Source organism: Theropithecus gelada, chromosome 8 (assembly GCF_003255815.1).
Source record: "Theropithecus gelada isolate Dixy chromosome 8, Tgel_1.0, whole genome shotgun sequence".
Classification (NCBI taxonomy): domain Eukaryota; kingdom Metazoa; phylum Chordata; class Mammalia; order Primates; family Cercopithecidae; genus Theropithecus; species Theropithecus gelada.
The window spans coordinates 69,376,233-69,393,773 of NC_037676.1; the positions used below are offsets into that span (position 1 = coordinate 69,376,233).

The 17,541-nt window shown below is 35.5% G+C and overlaps 1 protein-coding gene across 7 annotated transcripts in view; it reads left to right on the forward strand.

Moving 5' to 3' along the window:
- The window catches only part of CSPP1 (centrosome and spindle pole associated protein 1), a 130,332-nt gene that overhangs the window by 25,628 nt on the left and 87,163 nt on the right, over positions 1–17,541 (forward strand). For 5 of the 7 annotated variants that reach the window (XM_025395256.1, XM_025395260.1, XM_025395258.1 and 2 more), the window contains 4 exons: positions 4,662–4,760; positions 6,392–6,807; positions 14,170–14,268; positions 17,013–17,083. In XM_025395256.1, coding sequence (XP_025251041.1) covers positions 4,662–4,760; positions 6,392–6,807; positions 14,170–14,268; positions 17,013–17,083 — 685 coding nt within the window. Of the gene's footprint in view, positions 1–2,909; positions 2,991–4,661; positions 4,761–6,391; positions 6,808–14,169; positions 14,269–17,012; positions 17,084–17,541 lie in introns of all 7 variants that reach the window. The other 2 variants (XM_025395259.1, XM_025395255.1) reach the window with 1 other exon arrangement.

A 17,541-nucleotide genomic window follows, 5' to 3' on the forward strand; every position in this document is an offset into this window, starting at 1 on the left:
CTTGTAGAGGAGCAGTATTTCCTTAAAATTAGAGAGAGTCTTTTGTTCACATTTGAGAAGGTGGGAATGGAAGGGAAAGCAAGAGAAAAATAAAACTACACAGAATATAGGGAGCTGGCTGCAGCTTCCTGGACCCCCTGAAATATGTATGGTTTCCAAGTCCCACTCATATCTCTTGTGGCTTCCAGACTTGGATTGCATGGATATTTGAGTTAAAAAAAGAAAATCAAATCAAATCTTTTAATTTTGCCAAGAAGAGTTATTAAAACAAACAACTACCATCTTTTTTCCTGTTTTAATTAATTTTTTTTTTCCTGAGCCCTTCCTGCCCAGAGATGATTTCCTGTTTTTAGGATAAAAGATGCTTGACCGTCTAAACACAGAAAAGACATGTTCTCACGGGAACAGTTTTTAAATTGAGTCAGTTAATTAATATCTCCAGCCCAGACCTCCATCCTGAACTTCAGACTTTTCTAGCTGGCTGCATAATTCACATTTTCACTTTGAAATCTACCTATTATCTTATGTAGACCATGTCCAAAAGAGAATTCTTGATTTTTGTTCCTCCCACCCTCATGCCTGATAAACCTGCACTATCTGTAGCCTGTCCTTTTAATTTCCTTTTTGTTACAGTAATTATTACCTTCTAGCATGCTGTATAATTACTCTTCATTATGTTTATTATTTCTTTTTCATTTTCCCCAGCTTGAATGTATGCTTTTGGAGGGCAGGAATCTTTATTTGTTTTTTTCAGTCCCAAATGCATCAGAGAGTTTGGGCACATGGTAGGCACTCAGTATTTATTGAATGAATGAGTGAATGAATGAATGATTAAAATTTAGCTTTTTGAAAAAACTCACTATGTTGTTCTTTTTTTAAGAATTAAAAAAAATTTTTTTGATAGAGACAGTATAATAATTAAAAAAAAAAGTTTTTTTGTTTTTTTTTTAAATACCCAAACTGATCTCGAACTCTTGGGCTCAAGTGTCCCTTCTGCCTTGGCCTCCCAAAGTGCTGGGATTACAGACATGAGCCACCACTCCCAGCCTATGTTGTTGTTATTGTTTATTCTTTTCATTTTATTGAAAATTTCGAACATCATTCTTGACCCATGTTTGGAATGGGAAATTGCCCAATGAAGGAGTGAGGATGTTAAATCTGTCTTCCTGGTTGGAACTGTGAATGGGTTTTTCATGCATTTATAACTCTACAAAATAATTAGGTTTATAATGTACTTCAGTATATAGGAGGTAAAATCACTCAGGGATCTGGTCATGTGTCTTATTTTTTCTTAGTCAGATAAGTTTAGAGTTCCATACAGCCAACTTTCAAATTAGCTTTTGTAGCACAACTCATTTGTAAATTCAGATTTAATGACACTTTATTTATTTTTGAGACAGAGTCTCACTCTATCACCCAGGTTAGAGTGCAGTGGTGCTGATCTTGGCTCACTGAAACCTCCACTTCTCGGGTTCAGGGGATTCTCCTGCCTCAGCCTCCCAAGTAGCTGGGACTACAGGCGCGCGGCCCCAAGCCCGGCTAATTTTTTGTGTTTTTAGTAGAGACGGGGTTTCGCCCTGTTGCCCAGGCTGGTCTGAACTCCTGAGCTCAAGTGATCCACCTGTCTTGACCTCCCAACCTGCTAGGATTACAGGCATGAGCCACCCTGCCTGGCCAGATTTAATGAAACTTTATTAATCACTGAGTTTTGCTAATTACTCTCTTTCCATAATGTTTTGAATACAACGCTATTGTAGTAGTTAATACATTGTTTTGTGGTTATTTGCTTACATATCTGTTTCTGCAACTGAATTGTAAATCCCTTGAATATAGGGAAAATATATTTGTATCCCTACCACCTGAAAATAGTACCTGCATAGTATTAGATGGTTGCTAATTGCTTGTTTAGTGAATAAGTAAAAGGCATGGAATTAGGCAGATTGACAATTATTGATTGATTTAATCCTTATAACCCAGTGATGTGTAGATGACATTATTTCTGTTTTACAGACAAGGAAACTGAAATGAAGTGAAGTACATTATTCCAAATTATTTGACTACTAAGTAACAGTACCAGAAAGTTGGAGATCATATGTATTTTTTTTACCAGTTGGGGATCATGTGTATTTTTTTTTTTTTAACCAGTCCTTTGTATTTGCTTTACAGCTTTCAAAGGGATTTTATATTTTTTATCCTCCTTCATCCTTATACCAGCTTTGGTAGGTAGGCAGAGCAGGTACTATTCTCATTTTACAGAAGAAAGTGTCTGTCGAGAAGTTAAGTGACTTCCTCAGTGTTACACAACTAATAAGTGCTTGGGCTAGTCGTAGATCCTAGGTCTTTTGACTGCTAGTCTAATGCTGCCTCTACTACACTGCGTTACTTAAATGCTTAATGAACAAGATTGGAGGAACACATAAACAACATTCATAATTTATATCTATTGGCATTTCAGTAGATATTCACTCACATAATTATAGGAAAAATAGAAAAAAACTGTTGTGGCATGCATTAAGGTATTTGTGAGGAAGTTTAAATTTGCCTTGAGAACAAAAAGACAGTAGAGCACTGATAATGAAGAGTATGTGCTTAGAAGACGAATATAAATTGGGAAAGTTTTTCTTCATGCTTCTAATCATCTTGAATCAATAGACATATATATATTGCAAATGAAAATTAAGGCCTGATTTTCCCTTTCAGGAAGTTGTTGATTGGAAGAAAATTCTCTTTTTTCCAAATGCTTTTGGTGTGGTCTATATAGATTTGTAGTTTCTGTCTTCATTCCATTTCATTCGTTTGCTTTGCATAATGTAATACTAGTTTAGAATATAGAATGCAAAGACACATTTATGCAACATATTTTATAAAGGCAATTAGGTAATATATTTTTTTAATGTGTATATATACAGACAAATTTTCTATCTACGAGTGAAACAGATCCATCTACTTTGGGAGTTTCTCTTCCTATTGGTGAGAGGTTATCTGCTAAGGTAGGTGGATAGGAGTAGTTATTGTGGGTAGCAGTTTTCCCAGGCATCAAAATCATAAAAGAACATACTGCTGATTTAAATGCAAATGGAAGATCACATCATTTCTCCATACTTGAATATATTTCTTTTTCAAAAATCCATGGAGTCATGTTTATGCTGTTTAAAAAAATTTTCTTGAACACATTTATAACCATGTAATTGTATATTTCTTTAATATGTTGATTCGGTTGCTGTATTCAGTTATACTTAACTGAATATTCAGAATTCATTTTTTTCACCATGGGTTTCTGACTGTAAAGTTTATGCTATGTAACACAGTTATTGGAATGAGTGGATGTGAAATTATAGTGAGCTTTTATGTCGGGTGAGGGTAAGGGTTCTTTGAATGTGTGATTCTGTCACTCCATTAATACACGTGCATGTTCCTTCGTGGTGAAAGTGATAAAGCACTGTACACCTCTCGTAGTGACTCAGTCTCACCAGAGTATATCAGAGATCATGAAATAGTATATAAGACAAAATTGACAGTTAATAAATTTCAAAAGACAGACCTAGTTTCTTTTCTATTTTTTTTTTTTTTTTTTGAGACAAAGTATCGCCCTGTCGCCCAGGCTGGAGTGCAGTGGCACGGTCTTGGCTCACTCAACCTCCGCCTCCCCAGTTCAAGTGATTCTCTTGCCTCAGCCTCCTGAGTAGCTGGAGGCAGGATTACAGGCGCCTGCCACCACGCCTGGCTAATTTTTTGTATTTTTAGTAGAGGTGGGGTTTCACAATGTTGGCCAGACTGGTCTCGAACTCCTGACCTCGTGATCCACCCGCCTCTGCCTCCCAAACTACTGATGTTACAGGCGTGAGCCACTGCACCCGGCTGACCTAGTTTCTTTAATACTTTTTTAGATTGTGTTGTTTTAGTGACACGGGAAATGTTAAAATTTAAGAACATTTTCTAATCTTACATATTTGTGCTTTAACAGAACATTTCATTATAATGTTTTATAATCTATGATAATTTTGCGTTTTTAAGTTTAAAATATAAAGGATCCTTTTTAACCTTGGAAAGGAAATGGTTAGCTGCAGGTGCTTCAGGGAATGGGTTGGGGCATTAGGAGAGGGAGGTGTCCTTGAGAAGGAAAGAAGGAAGGTAACCCCATCATATCTCTTTGGAAACATGCTAATGACAGTTCTCTTGGCAAACACAATCATCATATTTACTAGTGGGAGAGATTTATCTCTGAATGCTTTTGGCAGAATACACCTGGTTTGTCTAGGATTGCTGTTGGGAATCAAACCTGCAATCTATGGATTTATGTGGCATGGCTCTTTGGAAAATGTCATCTAAGCTCTGTTAACTATTGGAGTGTAAAATGGAGTTGTTTCATGAACGAAGCAACTCCCTTCTATTAGAGACCTCATGTGTTAATGGACCAAAGCATGTAGTCGTGCATATTCTTACGTGACAAGAAAGACCTGGGGAGCTGTATGGGTGTCCTCAAACCTCTTCCGACTTCTCCCATACCTTTCAGTGACATTTGTCCTTGAAATTATTAGTAAAGCTTGATTCTGGGTAAGAGTTCTGATATGTATGATTCAGATTTGACATTCCGATATGACATTGAGGTATTTTTTTTCCTGAAGGTGAAGTTAACACTGCCTTTTGATTTTTATTTTAAGGAAAGGTTGAAACTTGAACGTAACAAAGAATACAATCAGTTTCTCAGGGGTAAGGAAGAATCCAGTGAAAAGTTCAGGCAGGTGGAAAAGAGTACTGAGGTAGGTTTTGCTTTTGAAGTAAATCTGTACTACCACATGTTGAATATTTTGTACTTGAAAAGGTTTTTCTATTTTAGACATTTTACTTTTTTTTTTTTTTGTAAATACTTGCAAAATTAAGCCAAATTAAACCAAACACAGGACATTTAAATGTTTAGTTTTGAAAGTTGTTTTATCTCATATTGAAGAACTTTTAACATGTAATTAGGGAGATTTAATTTTAGAGATCAGTTTTGTTAAGTGATTTTCATTTATTTTTAAAAATTTAAATGAGTTTTTATGTTGACAATTCCTAGCTATATATATATATATACTTTTTTTTTTTTCAAAATTTAAGGATCAATTAGCCGGACTTGGTGGCAGGTACCTGTAATCCCAACTACTTGGGAGGCTGAGGCAGGAGAATTGCTTGAACTTGGGAGACAGAGGTTGCAGTGAGCCAAGATTGCGTCACTGTGCTCCAGCCTGGGTGACAGAGCGAAACCTGGTCTGGAAAAAAAAAAGAAGGATGATTGATGTATCTGGGGCCAAACCATTCAAAACATTTACCACTTTCTGTATCCTTTGTGTTGAGAATTTAATTTGAAATATTTTGAAGTAATATCTCCTAGGATAGGAATTTGCATTTAGTTTATCCTCTCCTTCTTTCTTTTCTTTCTTTTTTTTTTTTTTTGAGATGGAGTCTTGCTCTGTCACCCAGGCTGGAGTGCAGTGGCACAATCTCAGCTCACTGCAACCTCCGCTTCCTGGCTTCAGGTGATTCTCCTGCCTCAGCCTCCGGAGTAACTGGGATTACAGGTGCCTGCCACCATGACTGGCTAATTTTTGTATTTTTAGTAGAGATGGGGTTTCAGCATGTTGGTCAGGCTGGTCTTGAACTCCTGACCGCGTGAGCCTCCGTGCCCTGCCACAGAAAGGTAAAATTTTCTTCAAGTTTTTTTTTCTAAAAAAAAATATATGGGCGATTAATGTTGCCTAGGCTGGGCTTGAACTCCCAGGCTCAAGCAATCCACTGGCCTCCACCTAGAATTTTTATTTAATAAACTAACTTTTCATAAACTGTACAATTTGATGGGTTTTAGAATATGTAAACCACAATCAAGATAACGAGCCTATCCCATATCCCCCAAAGTGGTTCTGGGACCTTTTGGAATCTGTGTGTCCTCACTGTCCTCCACTCATTCCCACACTGTCTCCAGATCTTCCTGACCTGACTTCTATCACCCTAGACTACTTTACATTTGATCATTTAATATAAATGGATCATACAGGATATACTAGTTTTGGGGGTGTGGCTTCTTTCACTCAGTATGATTATTTTGAGGCTCATTTGTGTTGTTGAATGTATGGATAATTCATTCAGTTTTGTTGCATAGTAATGTTCCATTGCATGGCTGTATCAGCTTGTTTATCCATTCCCCTGTTGATGGACATTTGAGTTATTTCTGGCTTTTGCTATTACAAGTAAAGCTTATATGAACATTCATGTAAAAACATATATATATATATATATGCGTGATTAAACAAACAGTGTTAAAATGATAGACTAAGTATAAATTGAGGGTTTAATTACCTTATGAGAGATAGTTTCTCATCAAGTTTTGTTTCTTTTTTCTTTTTTAATTGAACAGCCCAAGAGTCAAAGAAATAAAAAACCTATTGGTCAAGTTAAGCCTGATTTAACTTCACAAAAACAGACATCTTGCGAAAATTCAGAGGGTCCTAGAAAAGATGTCTTAACTCCTTCAGAGGCATATGAAGAACTTCTGAACCAAAGACGACTAGATGATGAACTCGAAGTAAGGAATAGAAGAATTATTAAAAAAGCAAATGAAGAAGTAGGCATTTCCAACCTAAAACATCAGAGGTTTGCAAGCAAGGCTGGCATTCCAGATAGAAGATTTCACAAATTTAATGAGGATCGTGTTTTTGATAGACGGTATCATAGACCAGACCAAGATCCTGAAGTAAGTGAAGAAATGGATGAGAGGTTTAGATATGAAAGTGATTTTGATAGAAGACTTTTGAGAGTGTATACAAATGACAGGTATTTACAACTTCATTTTTATTTTCTTTATTTGCTTAATATAGCAAATTAATTGTTAATATTTGCTGCTGTTACTTTTTATCATTATAGTAGGGAGAAGCAGTTTTATCATAATTAATTCTAAGTTGCTGTCAGTTTTAAGATGCATCATTATTTTATGTCCCACTGAGGGGAAAAAGAAAACACTCAAGGTGGCGGCCGTGTTATAAAGTTGGAAAACTGAAAGGCTACACCCATTATGTAAAAGTATGTGAATTGTCCCCACAGAAAGGGACAGAGAGGGAATGCCCACGTCCCAACCTTGTCAGTGAGTGGAGAGTAAAGATACAAACAGCCTTCCCTGAGAATTTGAAGTGTAAATTGGTACTGATTCAAGTTCACAGTCGAAATTCATACTGCCAGTAGTGTCCAAAGAAACCTTGAGGCCAGAATTCAGAGTTTTCTCAATTCATAGTGCTCTTGGATGAGGGGAAAAATAACTGTCTGCAATAACTTGACATAAAACCAGGTCATTGGCTATTCTGACTTCATATATTAAAATGTGGCCAGGTCTGGTGGCTCATGCCTGTAATCCCAGCACTTTGGGGGCCGAGGCGGGCAGATCACAAGGTAAGGAGGTTGAGACCAACCTGACCAACGTGGTGAAACCCCATCTCTACTGAAAATACAAAAATTAGCCAGGCATGGAGGCGCACGCCTGTAATCCCAGCTACTCAGAAAGCTGGGCAGGAGAATCGCTTGAACTCGGGAGGCTCAGGTTGCAGTGAGTGGAGATCACGCCACTGCACTCCAGCCTGGGCGACAGAGTAAGACTCTGTCTCAACAGCAATAACAAAAATAAATAAATAACATAAAACGTGTGAAAAAAGGATACCTTAAAATAGATGAAATACAGTTTATTCCTGTAGTCATAAGTTTTTTCAATCAGATTTTCAGATGGTTTTCAGTTCCTTTGAATGTTTTTGTGACAGTATTTATAATTTCTTAACTGCTACAATGAGGGTTTATTGTTGTATTTATCATACATTGATACTTGCCATAGTTTAACCTAACTTGTTTTGGAGTTAGGAATGAATACCTTACGGTCTCATATTTGTCATTGACTTGTTTACTTGACAAGTGTTAATACATTTTGAGCAGCTTTTGGGACCTGCTTTATTTACTAGTCCAAATAGATTAGTTTTAAAGTATTTTAGAAAAAATTTTCAGGGGTAATGCTGTACATTTAGTATTCTAACTATTACGATACAAAGCTTTTACAGTTCTTTGTCTTCTACATTCTGTAGCTGTTATGTCCTCACACAGTACTTTTAATATTTACCTGATTTAGGTAATTTGATTGATTAAAATTTGGAAATGGCAATTATAGTTTCTCTAATCTGAATCTAATTGTTTATACTTAGAAAATTCTCCAAATCCTATAATGTTATATTTGAAAATGCTTATATATGAAGGTAGTTAAAGGCTGACTAAACTAAAATAACTCAATTGGGGAACTGCAAGTACTCTTCAACTCTTGGTGTGATGATGTCTCCTTTGTACATGAGAACTTCCTTTCCCTTTATGATATTTGTTTACCTTTAGGATGAATGTAATGCATACCTTTTTAAGTTTGGAATTTTAAGAAACATATTATAATGGTAGCTTCTTTGATTTTTATATATTTTAATCTATTACTTTTATAATTATACCCTGTGATAATTTTATACATGAACTGACAAATGAATATCATTCTATTTGAGAACTATCGTATCTTCTTATGTATCCCATAAATAAAATAAATTCCTTCTATATAAACTTTCCCAAATACTATTTAAGAATAGATTAAACATGAGGTTGAGTGAGAATAATTCTTGTTAAATACTTTAAAGTGTTTCTTCAATATACAAATCATATTTTATATATTTTTATTTTGTTATTATATCAACTTTGACATCTCCAAGTGTTTTTTCTTATGTGTCTCTTTAACAATTGAATTTAAAATTGGATTTACTTCAGATTTGTAGATTCCTTATTTCCACCAAAAAAAAAAAAAGATTTCAGTCATTCAGTAGTTTATAAATCAACTGGTTGATAGGAGAAATGACTGTATTTGTGAAAAGCTTGAGACTAAAGAAATGTGGAACTGAGTTTCATCTCTTGCTCCAAGCATTTATTCTTAACATACTGTGCAACCTTGATCAGAAGTTCTTGACAAAAAATAATTATAATGTATCATGAGAAGTGCACAGTTAATTTTCCTTAATTCTTCTAAGTTTTCTTTGTTCTTTTTTTTTTTTTTTCCTTTCCTAAAAGTCAGCATCTGTTCAATTCTAGTTTTGGTTTATAATAATTTTTTATTTTTGGTTTCAATTTTTCTCTACCCTATAAACATTTACTTTTTTCATATACCATAATTATTAATGAAATATTTGCCCATACTTAAATATGGGGAAGCTAGCTGGGCGTGGTGGCTCAAGCCTGTAATCCCAGCACTTTGGGAGGCCGAGACAGGCGGATCATGAGGTCAGGAGATTGAGACCATCCTGGCTAACACGGTGAAACCCTGTCTCTACTAAAAAAATACAAAAAACTAGCCAGGCGAGGTGGCGGGCGCCTATAGTCCCAGCTACTTGGGAGGCTGAGGCAGGAGAATGGCGTGAACCCGGGAGGCGGAGCTTGCAGTGAGCTGAGATCCGGCCACTGCACTCCAGCCTGGGCGACAGAGCGAGACTCCGTCTCAAAAACAAACAAACAAACAAACAAACAAAATAAATAAATAAATATGGGAAAGCTAAAACTTTTCTCAGAAAATGATGTTACCTTCCTAAATCTGTATCATGAATCACTGACAGTGTTCTTAAATAATTAACAAGGTGGTTAACACTGTAATTGACAGTTGCATTGTGTGTGTATATGTGTTATTTATTCATATTTACCAATTTAAGTAAAATTTATCATATTTTAGGAGCTTTCTAAAGTAGAATGTAATAGCATGTCCTAAGATACTTTGAAATTTATAGGCTCTATTTAAATATAGTAATCCTAGTCTTATTTATTAACTTGAATTGTAGAAGTTAATATTTTACTTTATTGTGTTTTACTTTAACCAATGTTAATGAGTAAAAGAAGTTTTACTTCTTAATACCCAAAGAAACCAGGTACAGGGTAGATGGGATTGGTAATAGAAAACAGTGCTACCAAAGTAAATATAAAAATTGGTAAAGAATTGAAAACAAAGAGAAAACTGGTTGTCCACAGTTAACATCTCAGAGTTTTTCTGTAGCTTCTATTTTTTTTTTTTTTTAAAGATTAACATGTGTTCATTTTTAGGATAAAGTTGGCCTGTACCCTATACCTGGTTTCTTTGGGTATTAAGATTTTTACCTGATCAGCTAGAGTTGTTGACTCATGTCTTCGAGGAAATAGGGAGAGAAATATTTTTTTCATTTAAAATATTGTTTTTTTTTTTTTTTTTTTAGTTAGTAGGATGGTGAAATCATTTTGCAGTTATTTTATTCCCTCAATCATATCTGATTTGCATTTCAAAGTTATGAGTTCTGTCCCTTTCTGACAAAACCCAATATATTAAGGTGTGATAAGTGAACCTATATATTAAAAGCCATAGAATATTTAGGTAGATTTTCTATGGCTACACCACCCTGGAGCGTGCCTAATCTTGTTTGATATTGGAAACTAAGTAGGCTTGGACCTGGTTAGTAATTTGATGGGAGAGTATTTAGATAGATTACTTCTGGGTCACAAGGATAGTCTTAATCTGGTACTCTCACAGTGAAACAGAAAGGGCTTCCAGGGACAAACTGAACCTAAACTGAACCCCTGAACTTTGGTTAGAATCAGATGGTTCTTAGATATTAGGTGAATGCATTACTTTTGGATATTATTGTCTGTCTGTTTCCCTTTAATGTTGAGATGATTGAATAAAGAGGTAACCATTCTAAAACCACTGCTGATTAATACTAGTTGCTTTCTTCAGAGAGGACTTTTTTTGTTCAGAAAAGGTTACAACAATAAATTGTGAGACCATAAAAGCTGTTTAAGTGAACTAACAGAGGTAGTTCAGGGTGATTAAATGCTAAATTTATTAGAAATATAAAGGGCACTTTTAGTAAATGAAGGAAATGCCATAAAAATTGTAGGGATATTTTAATAGAGAATAAGGTGGCTAACTTTCCAAACTATAGTTTGGCTTTTCAGCTTAATTTCCCTTCAAGGTTTCTTTTTTTTAGGTCTTATATTGGTAATTAAAAAAAAAAATTATAAAATCTATATTTGTAAACAGTAATTCTTCCTTGACTTAAAAAAGATAAACAAATCATGTGTCATTTCATAAAATTGAATAGTATCCCTAGGATTTTATCTTTTTAGTGAAATGCTTATTTCTGCTCTTTTTTAGTCTCTTACACATTTTTCAGTCTCGATCTTATTATAATTGTTGGTAACAAAGTGGACTTTTATAATCTTGTAAATGATTTTTTTTTCTTCAGTGAAGGGTATACCTTAGAATATCTTTTCATATGTGCTGTTCAGTAGGAAATCTTTTGATTTTGCTGTAGATTTTAGCAAACAGACCTTAACCTTATACATAAATAAAATCATTTCTTAAATTAATTTAGGATGAACTTGGAAAATGACCTCTTGTGTTTATGGCATTTGCTTTACTATCTGTATACACTGAAGAGCCTGTAAAAGATTTTTTAGTGTGGATACCTTGGGTGCAGTGGTGATGTAAAGATAAGCTAGAATTATTAATCTAAATATTATCTTCAGAAAACTTAACTAGTAATGAAGGAAGCCACAAGCCCTATGTTAATTTTAGAAGAAGCTTTTGTATATCTCAATGACCTTTAATTCTGGGACCCCAAGTTATGCTTTTAAGAATTTGTAACTTTACATTTCTATTTAATTTTTTTTTTTTTTTTTTTTTTTGAGACAGGGTCTTACTCTGTTACTCAGGCTGGAGTGCAGTGGTACAGTCTTGGCTCACTGCAACCTCTGCCTTCCAGGCTCAAGCAGTCCTCCCACTTTAGCCTCCCAAGTAGCTGGGACTACAGGTATGAGCCGCCATGCCTGGCCTCTGTTAAAGATTTTTTAAATAAAGATTTATTATTAAAGAATGTATATAAATAAATTATTTTTATATATAATTTTTTTTTGGCATAGATACCTCTTTACTACACCAGTGAATTTGCTTTTTGTGTTGCGTTGTGGGTTCTCAAGAAAACCTCTAGGTGATTTGCTAGGAGGATCCATAAGGACTTTGGGTATAGTTGTACTCACAGTTATAATTTATTACAGCAAAATGATACAAAGCAAAATCAGCAAAGGTAAAAGGCACATGGAACAAAGTTTGAAGCAAACCAGACACAAGCTTCCAAGGGTTCTCTCCCAGTGGTATCACACAGGAGATGCTTACTACCTCCAGCATTGAATTGTAACAATATAAGGAAATGTCTACCAGGAAAGCGATTAGACACTCGGTGCCCAAGGTTTTTATTGTGGGATGGTTACATAGGCATCCTGTACCTGGCATGTACCAAAATTCCAGACTTCCTGAAGAAAAGCAAGTGTTTAGCATAAACTATAGTTTGTGCAGTTTAAGCACAGTGAGCTGCTCTTATCAGTTCTGCCAGTGGTTGTAACTCTCCCAAAATCTGTATTCCCAGGTGCCAGCCAAGGGTCAACTACATAGTCAGGCTTTTCTGAGGACAGGCAGTCTCAGGCCTGCTCTGTTAACACTTTTTGGCATTATATATAAAGATCCAGTATAACTAAATCTGATTGCCTGGCAGTGTTAATTACGAATTTGAATTTGAGTTTGTATTTACCTGTTTGTTAAGTGGTGTAAGTAGGGAATGACACTAAGCTGATGTGTCATTCACACATCAGAATGTGTGTGTGTGATGAATGTGTGTGTGTGATGTGTGATGGATTAAAAAATGGAAGCCATTCATGCGTTATGCCATGTGATAGTTACTAAGATTAAAATTCCAAATAGTGTTTTCTCCACAGATGATATTGACAGTGGCTTGTATGATGGAAACAAGTGAAGAAAGAGTTTTATATGCTGGTTCTGTGGAGAGTGAGAAGTTTCTTTTTTTTTTTTTTCCCGGAAAATTGCCATTTTTCTTAATCTGATAATGAAATTCACCTAAAATACTGAATACCACTTTAACAACCATATTTCTTTGTAATAGTCCTCTTGAGAAAGACAGTATAGTTGGGTAACTCAACAGCCACGTAAAGAAACTTTGAAATGATTATGAAATGCTGATTTTCATGAATGCCGATAAGTATTGGTATAAAAAGTCATGTTGGTTTCTATGGTATGAGAAATTAAGCTAAAAATAAAATCAGTGTTTGCCAAATGGAAAAAAGATTGATTGAAAAACATTTATTCATTATTATTTTCCAAAAAGGTTTTTAAAGAAGAAAATAGAAAACATGCTAATCTTTCTTTTTGTTGTTTATGACCTCGTAAGTAAAGTTAGCTAATCATTTTCCCTGTTAATGTTTTCCATTCGCCTATCAGTAACATTTATTCTTTCCTGTGATTTACAGTGTTAGCAAATGTCATGGTTTGTTACATTTGATTTAATTTACAGACTGCTGCTGTATTTTTAAGTTAAAAAGGTTATGACAGGGCGCGGTGGCTCATGCCTGTAATCCCAGCACTTTGGGAGGCCGAGGTGGGAGATCACAAGGTTAGGAGATAGAGAGTATCCTGGCCAACAGGGTGAAACCCCATCTCTACTAAAATACAAAAAATTAGCCAGGTGTGGTGGTGCGCGCCTATAGTCCCAGCTACTTGGGAGGCTGAGGCAGGGGAATTACTTGAACCCGGGAGGCAGAGGTTGCAGTCAACCGAGATCGCGCCACTGCATTCCAGCCTGGCGACACAGCAAGACTCTGTCTCAGAAAAAAAAAGAAGGTTATATATACAATGAAATAATTCACAGACTCTATGAATTTTGATTTAAAAAATGTTCTCATTTTGAATTTTGACTATAATCTTTGTGAGTGTAGGGACTGTGTCCGAATACCCAGTAGGTGTTCGGTTCACTTTTAAATAGAATGATAAAAAAGTGTTAGTATATTTGTAGTTTTAAAAATCAAAACTTATAGAAAGTACATTAAAATAATTTATAATCTTTTTAGAAAAGATTATTACATTTAAACTCTTAGTGTCTCATTAACCAGCAGATCATACAAATTCTATTTAATTTTAGAATGTGTTTATGGTAAAACTTCATTATAACACTTTGTTCCCTTTAATGTTGCCAACATCAAATGTAAAACCACCAAAGTGTTATAAGAAGGTCTGTATGTGGAACATTCTTTATAAGCTAATATGTTTTTAAGGATGCACAGGAATAGACGAGGGAATGTGCCTCCTATGGAACATGATGGGGATGTTATAGAACAGTCAAACATAAGAATTTCATCTGCTGAAAATAAAAGGTACAGTATGTAATATAAATTCTCCCCTTTAGTTATTACATTGTGAAACAGAATGTGCCTTAAACTGGCTAACTGAAAAAGTAGAAAGGTATAGTAAATTAACAGCCTTTCTTCTTAGAAGTGAATTAAAGGAAAAGAAAGGATGAGGAGGTAGTACTAAATGAAAATTGATAGTACTTTACAGCATTCTTTTAAAGAACAAGTTTTTGGTTATAAAGTGTGCCAGGGTGTTCTGAAGATGTCCCTATCATTACGAAGTATGTAAATTTGTTTGAAATAATAAAAGAAATAAGTATAATTTAATGGACTAAAAACTTTATCTTAGAGTCATGGTGATGCAACTTGACTGGAAATAAATTGAAAATGTGGCTGGGCCCGGTGGCTCATGCCTGTAATCCCAGCATTTTGGGAGGCCGATGCAGGTGGATCACTTGAAGTCAGGAGTTCAAGACCAGCCTGGCCTGGCCAACATGGTGAAACCCTCTCTACTGAAAATACAAAAAAAAAAAAAAAAAATTAGCCAGGCGTGGTAATCCCTGTAATCCCTGGTAATAATCCCTGTAATCCCAGCTACTCAGGAGGCTGAGGCAGGAGAATAACTTGAACCCCGGAGGCAGAGGTTGTGGTAAGCTGAGATAGTGCCACTGCATTCCAGCCTGGGTAACAGAGTGAGAGTCATCTCAAAAAAAAAAAATTGGGAATGTTCCTGTGGTGTGAATTTTTCTTTCAAAAGTTTATTTTTGATTTTCAGTTTATCAAGTAGATAGCTTTTATGCTTACTTTGTAAAATTAGTGCTCGTATATATTTCTGTCGTGTTGAAAGGAAATTATATGTATTTTATCTTTAAGTTCTCTTTCTACTCACAGTTTTTTATCATTTTGTTGGCATTCCGGTGTTGTACATAAGGATAAATGGTTTTGAATCTATAGTATACAGTGAATATGATGTCATATGTCAAGAAAGATGCCTATTTTTTCTAAGAAAAATAATATATAAACACTGCTTGCAAGAAGATAATTTGCTGTTTCGTTCTAATCAATTAAGTTTCCTTTGAGGACTTTTTTCCCCTTGTTTCAGTCTTCCAAGAAAGGAGGGTTTTTTTTGGTTTTTTTTTTGTGTTTTTTTTTTTTTGAGACAGCTTTGTTGTCCATGCTGGAGTGCAGTGACATGATATAGCTCACTGAAACCTTGACTTTCCAGGCTCGAGTGACCCTCCCACCACAGCCTCTGGAGTAGCTGGGACTACAGGCATGTGCCACTATGCTGCCTAGTTTTTTTAAAAAAATTTAAAAAAAATTTTTTTTTTTAAATTTAGAGACAGGATCTCCGTTGTCCAGGCTGGTCTTGAACTCCCAAACTCATGGTGGGATCTTACAGGCATGAGCCACTGTGCATGGCCAGGAAGGAGTGTTTTTAGGAATGATCTTTTCTAAGTGTGTGCATAGGTCAGCCTTTCTCTTCTTTTTTTTTTTTTTTTTTTAAATTTATGTGCACTTTTCTTTTTTCTTTTTCTTTTTATTCTTTTTTGAGACGGAGTCTCACTCTGTCGCCCAGACTGGAATGCAGTGGCACGATCTTGGCTCTCTGCCTTCTTGATTCAAGTGATTCTCCTGCCTCGGCCTCCTGAGTAGCTGGGATTAGAGGCGCACGTCACCACGCCTGGCTAATTTTTTTTGTATTTTTAGTAGTGATGGAATTTCACCATGTTAGCCAGGCTGGTCTCAAACTCCTGACCTCAGGTAATTCGCCTGCCTTGGCCTCCCAAAGTGCTGGGATTACAGGCGTGAGCTACTGCACCCGGTCTTATGTGCACTTATATTCCTTTTTTTTTTTTTTTTTTTTAACTGGGGTAACTTTTTTTATGAAAAAGGATTTTTTTTTTTTTTTTTTTTGAGACAGAGTCTCGTACTGTCACCCAGTGTTGAGTACAGTGGCGTGATCTTGGCTCATTGTACCCTGTGCTTCCCGGGTTCAAGTGATTCTTCTGCCTCTGCCTCCCAAGTAGCTGGGATTATAGGCGCATGCCACCATGCCCAGCTAATTTCTGTATTTTTAGTAGAGATGAGGTTTTACCATGTTAGCCAGGCTGGTCTCAAGCTCCTGACCTCAAGCGATCTGCCCACCTTGGCCTCCCAAGGTGCTGTAATACAGGTGTTGGCCACCACACCCAGCCTGAAAAAGATTTTATTTGAGAACTTATATAGCCAGTGAAGCAAGCTGAACATTTTTGTTTTTGTTTTTGAGATGTGTCTCACTCTTGTTGCCCAGGCTGGAGCACAATGATGTTATCTCGGCTCATTGCAACCTCCACTTCCTGGTTTCAGGTGATTCTCCTGCCTCAGCCTCCTGAGTAGCTGGGATTACAGGCCTCTGCCACCACACCTAGCTAATTTTTTTGTATTTTTATTAGAGACGGGGTTTTACCATGTTGGCCAGGCTGATTTCCAACTCCTGACCTCAGGCAATCCACCCATGTAGGCTTCCCAAAGTGCTGGAATTGCAGGTGTGAGCCACCGTGCCTGGCCAAAATTTTTTGTTTTTAGGCCTGAGTACATTGGAGTTGCACTGTATAAAGAGATAGAATGCCATGATTTTACCTTAACCTTAAAAATTTGTAAATATTATAATGTCCATAGTACTTTGAAAGGCTAATCACTCATATCTACATTTTACTCTAAAATTTTGCTTCCTGTAAATTATCTGGATTTTAACTTACTCTGTTTCTCTGTCTTTTTTTCTTTAGTGCTTCAGACAATGAACCATCCAAATCTGCTAATCAAGATACTTGTAGTCCTTTTGCAGGGATGCTCTTTGGTAGGCACAAAACTTCCAATTAGTTGGACTTGTACAGAGTGTCTTATAATCCTTTTTTAGTGAGCACTCAGTGTTGTGATTAATACTATTTTTACTAATAGTAGAAAATATTTGTAAGTGCTTACTTTATGGCTAGATACTATGCTAATCATTTAGCTTATATAGCTCTATGTATAACTTTATTTTGTATTTTTAAAATTTTATATATCTTTGTATTTTTATTCATGATATTCATGAACACATCTATGTATAATTTTAAAGCTAAATTATTTACTGATGTGCTTTCCATAGGTGATAATAAAATTATTAGTTTCAGTAATCTTTTCTTTGCAAAATGGATTGATCATTACCAATAAGTAATGAGCTTTTAATTCCATATTTTATTAGCACTCTGTTGCAGTGTGGCTGTTTCTTACATTCTGCTTTTTAAAAAATTTTGTTTTATATATGATAGTTTT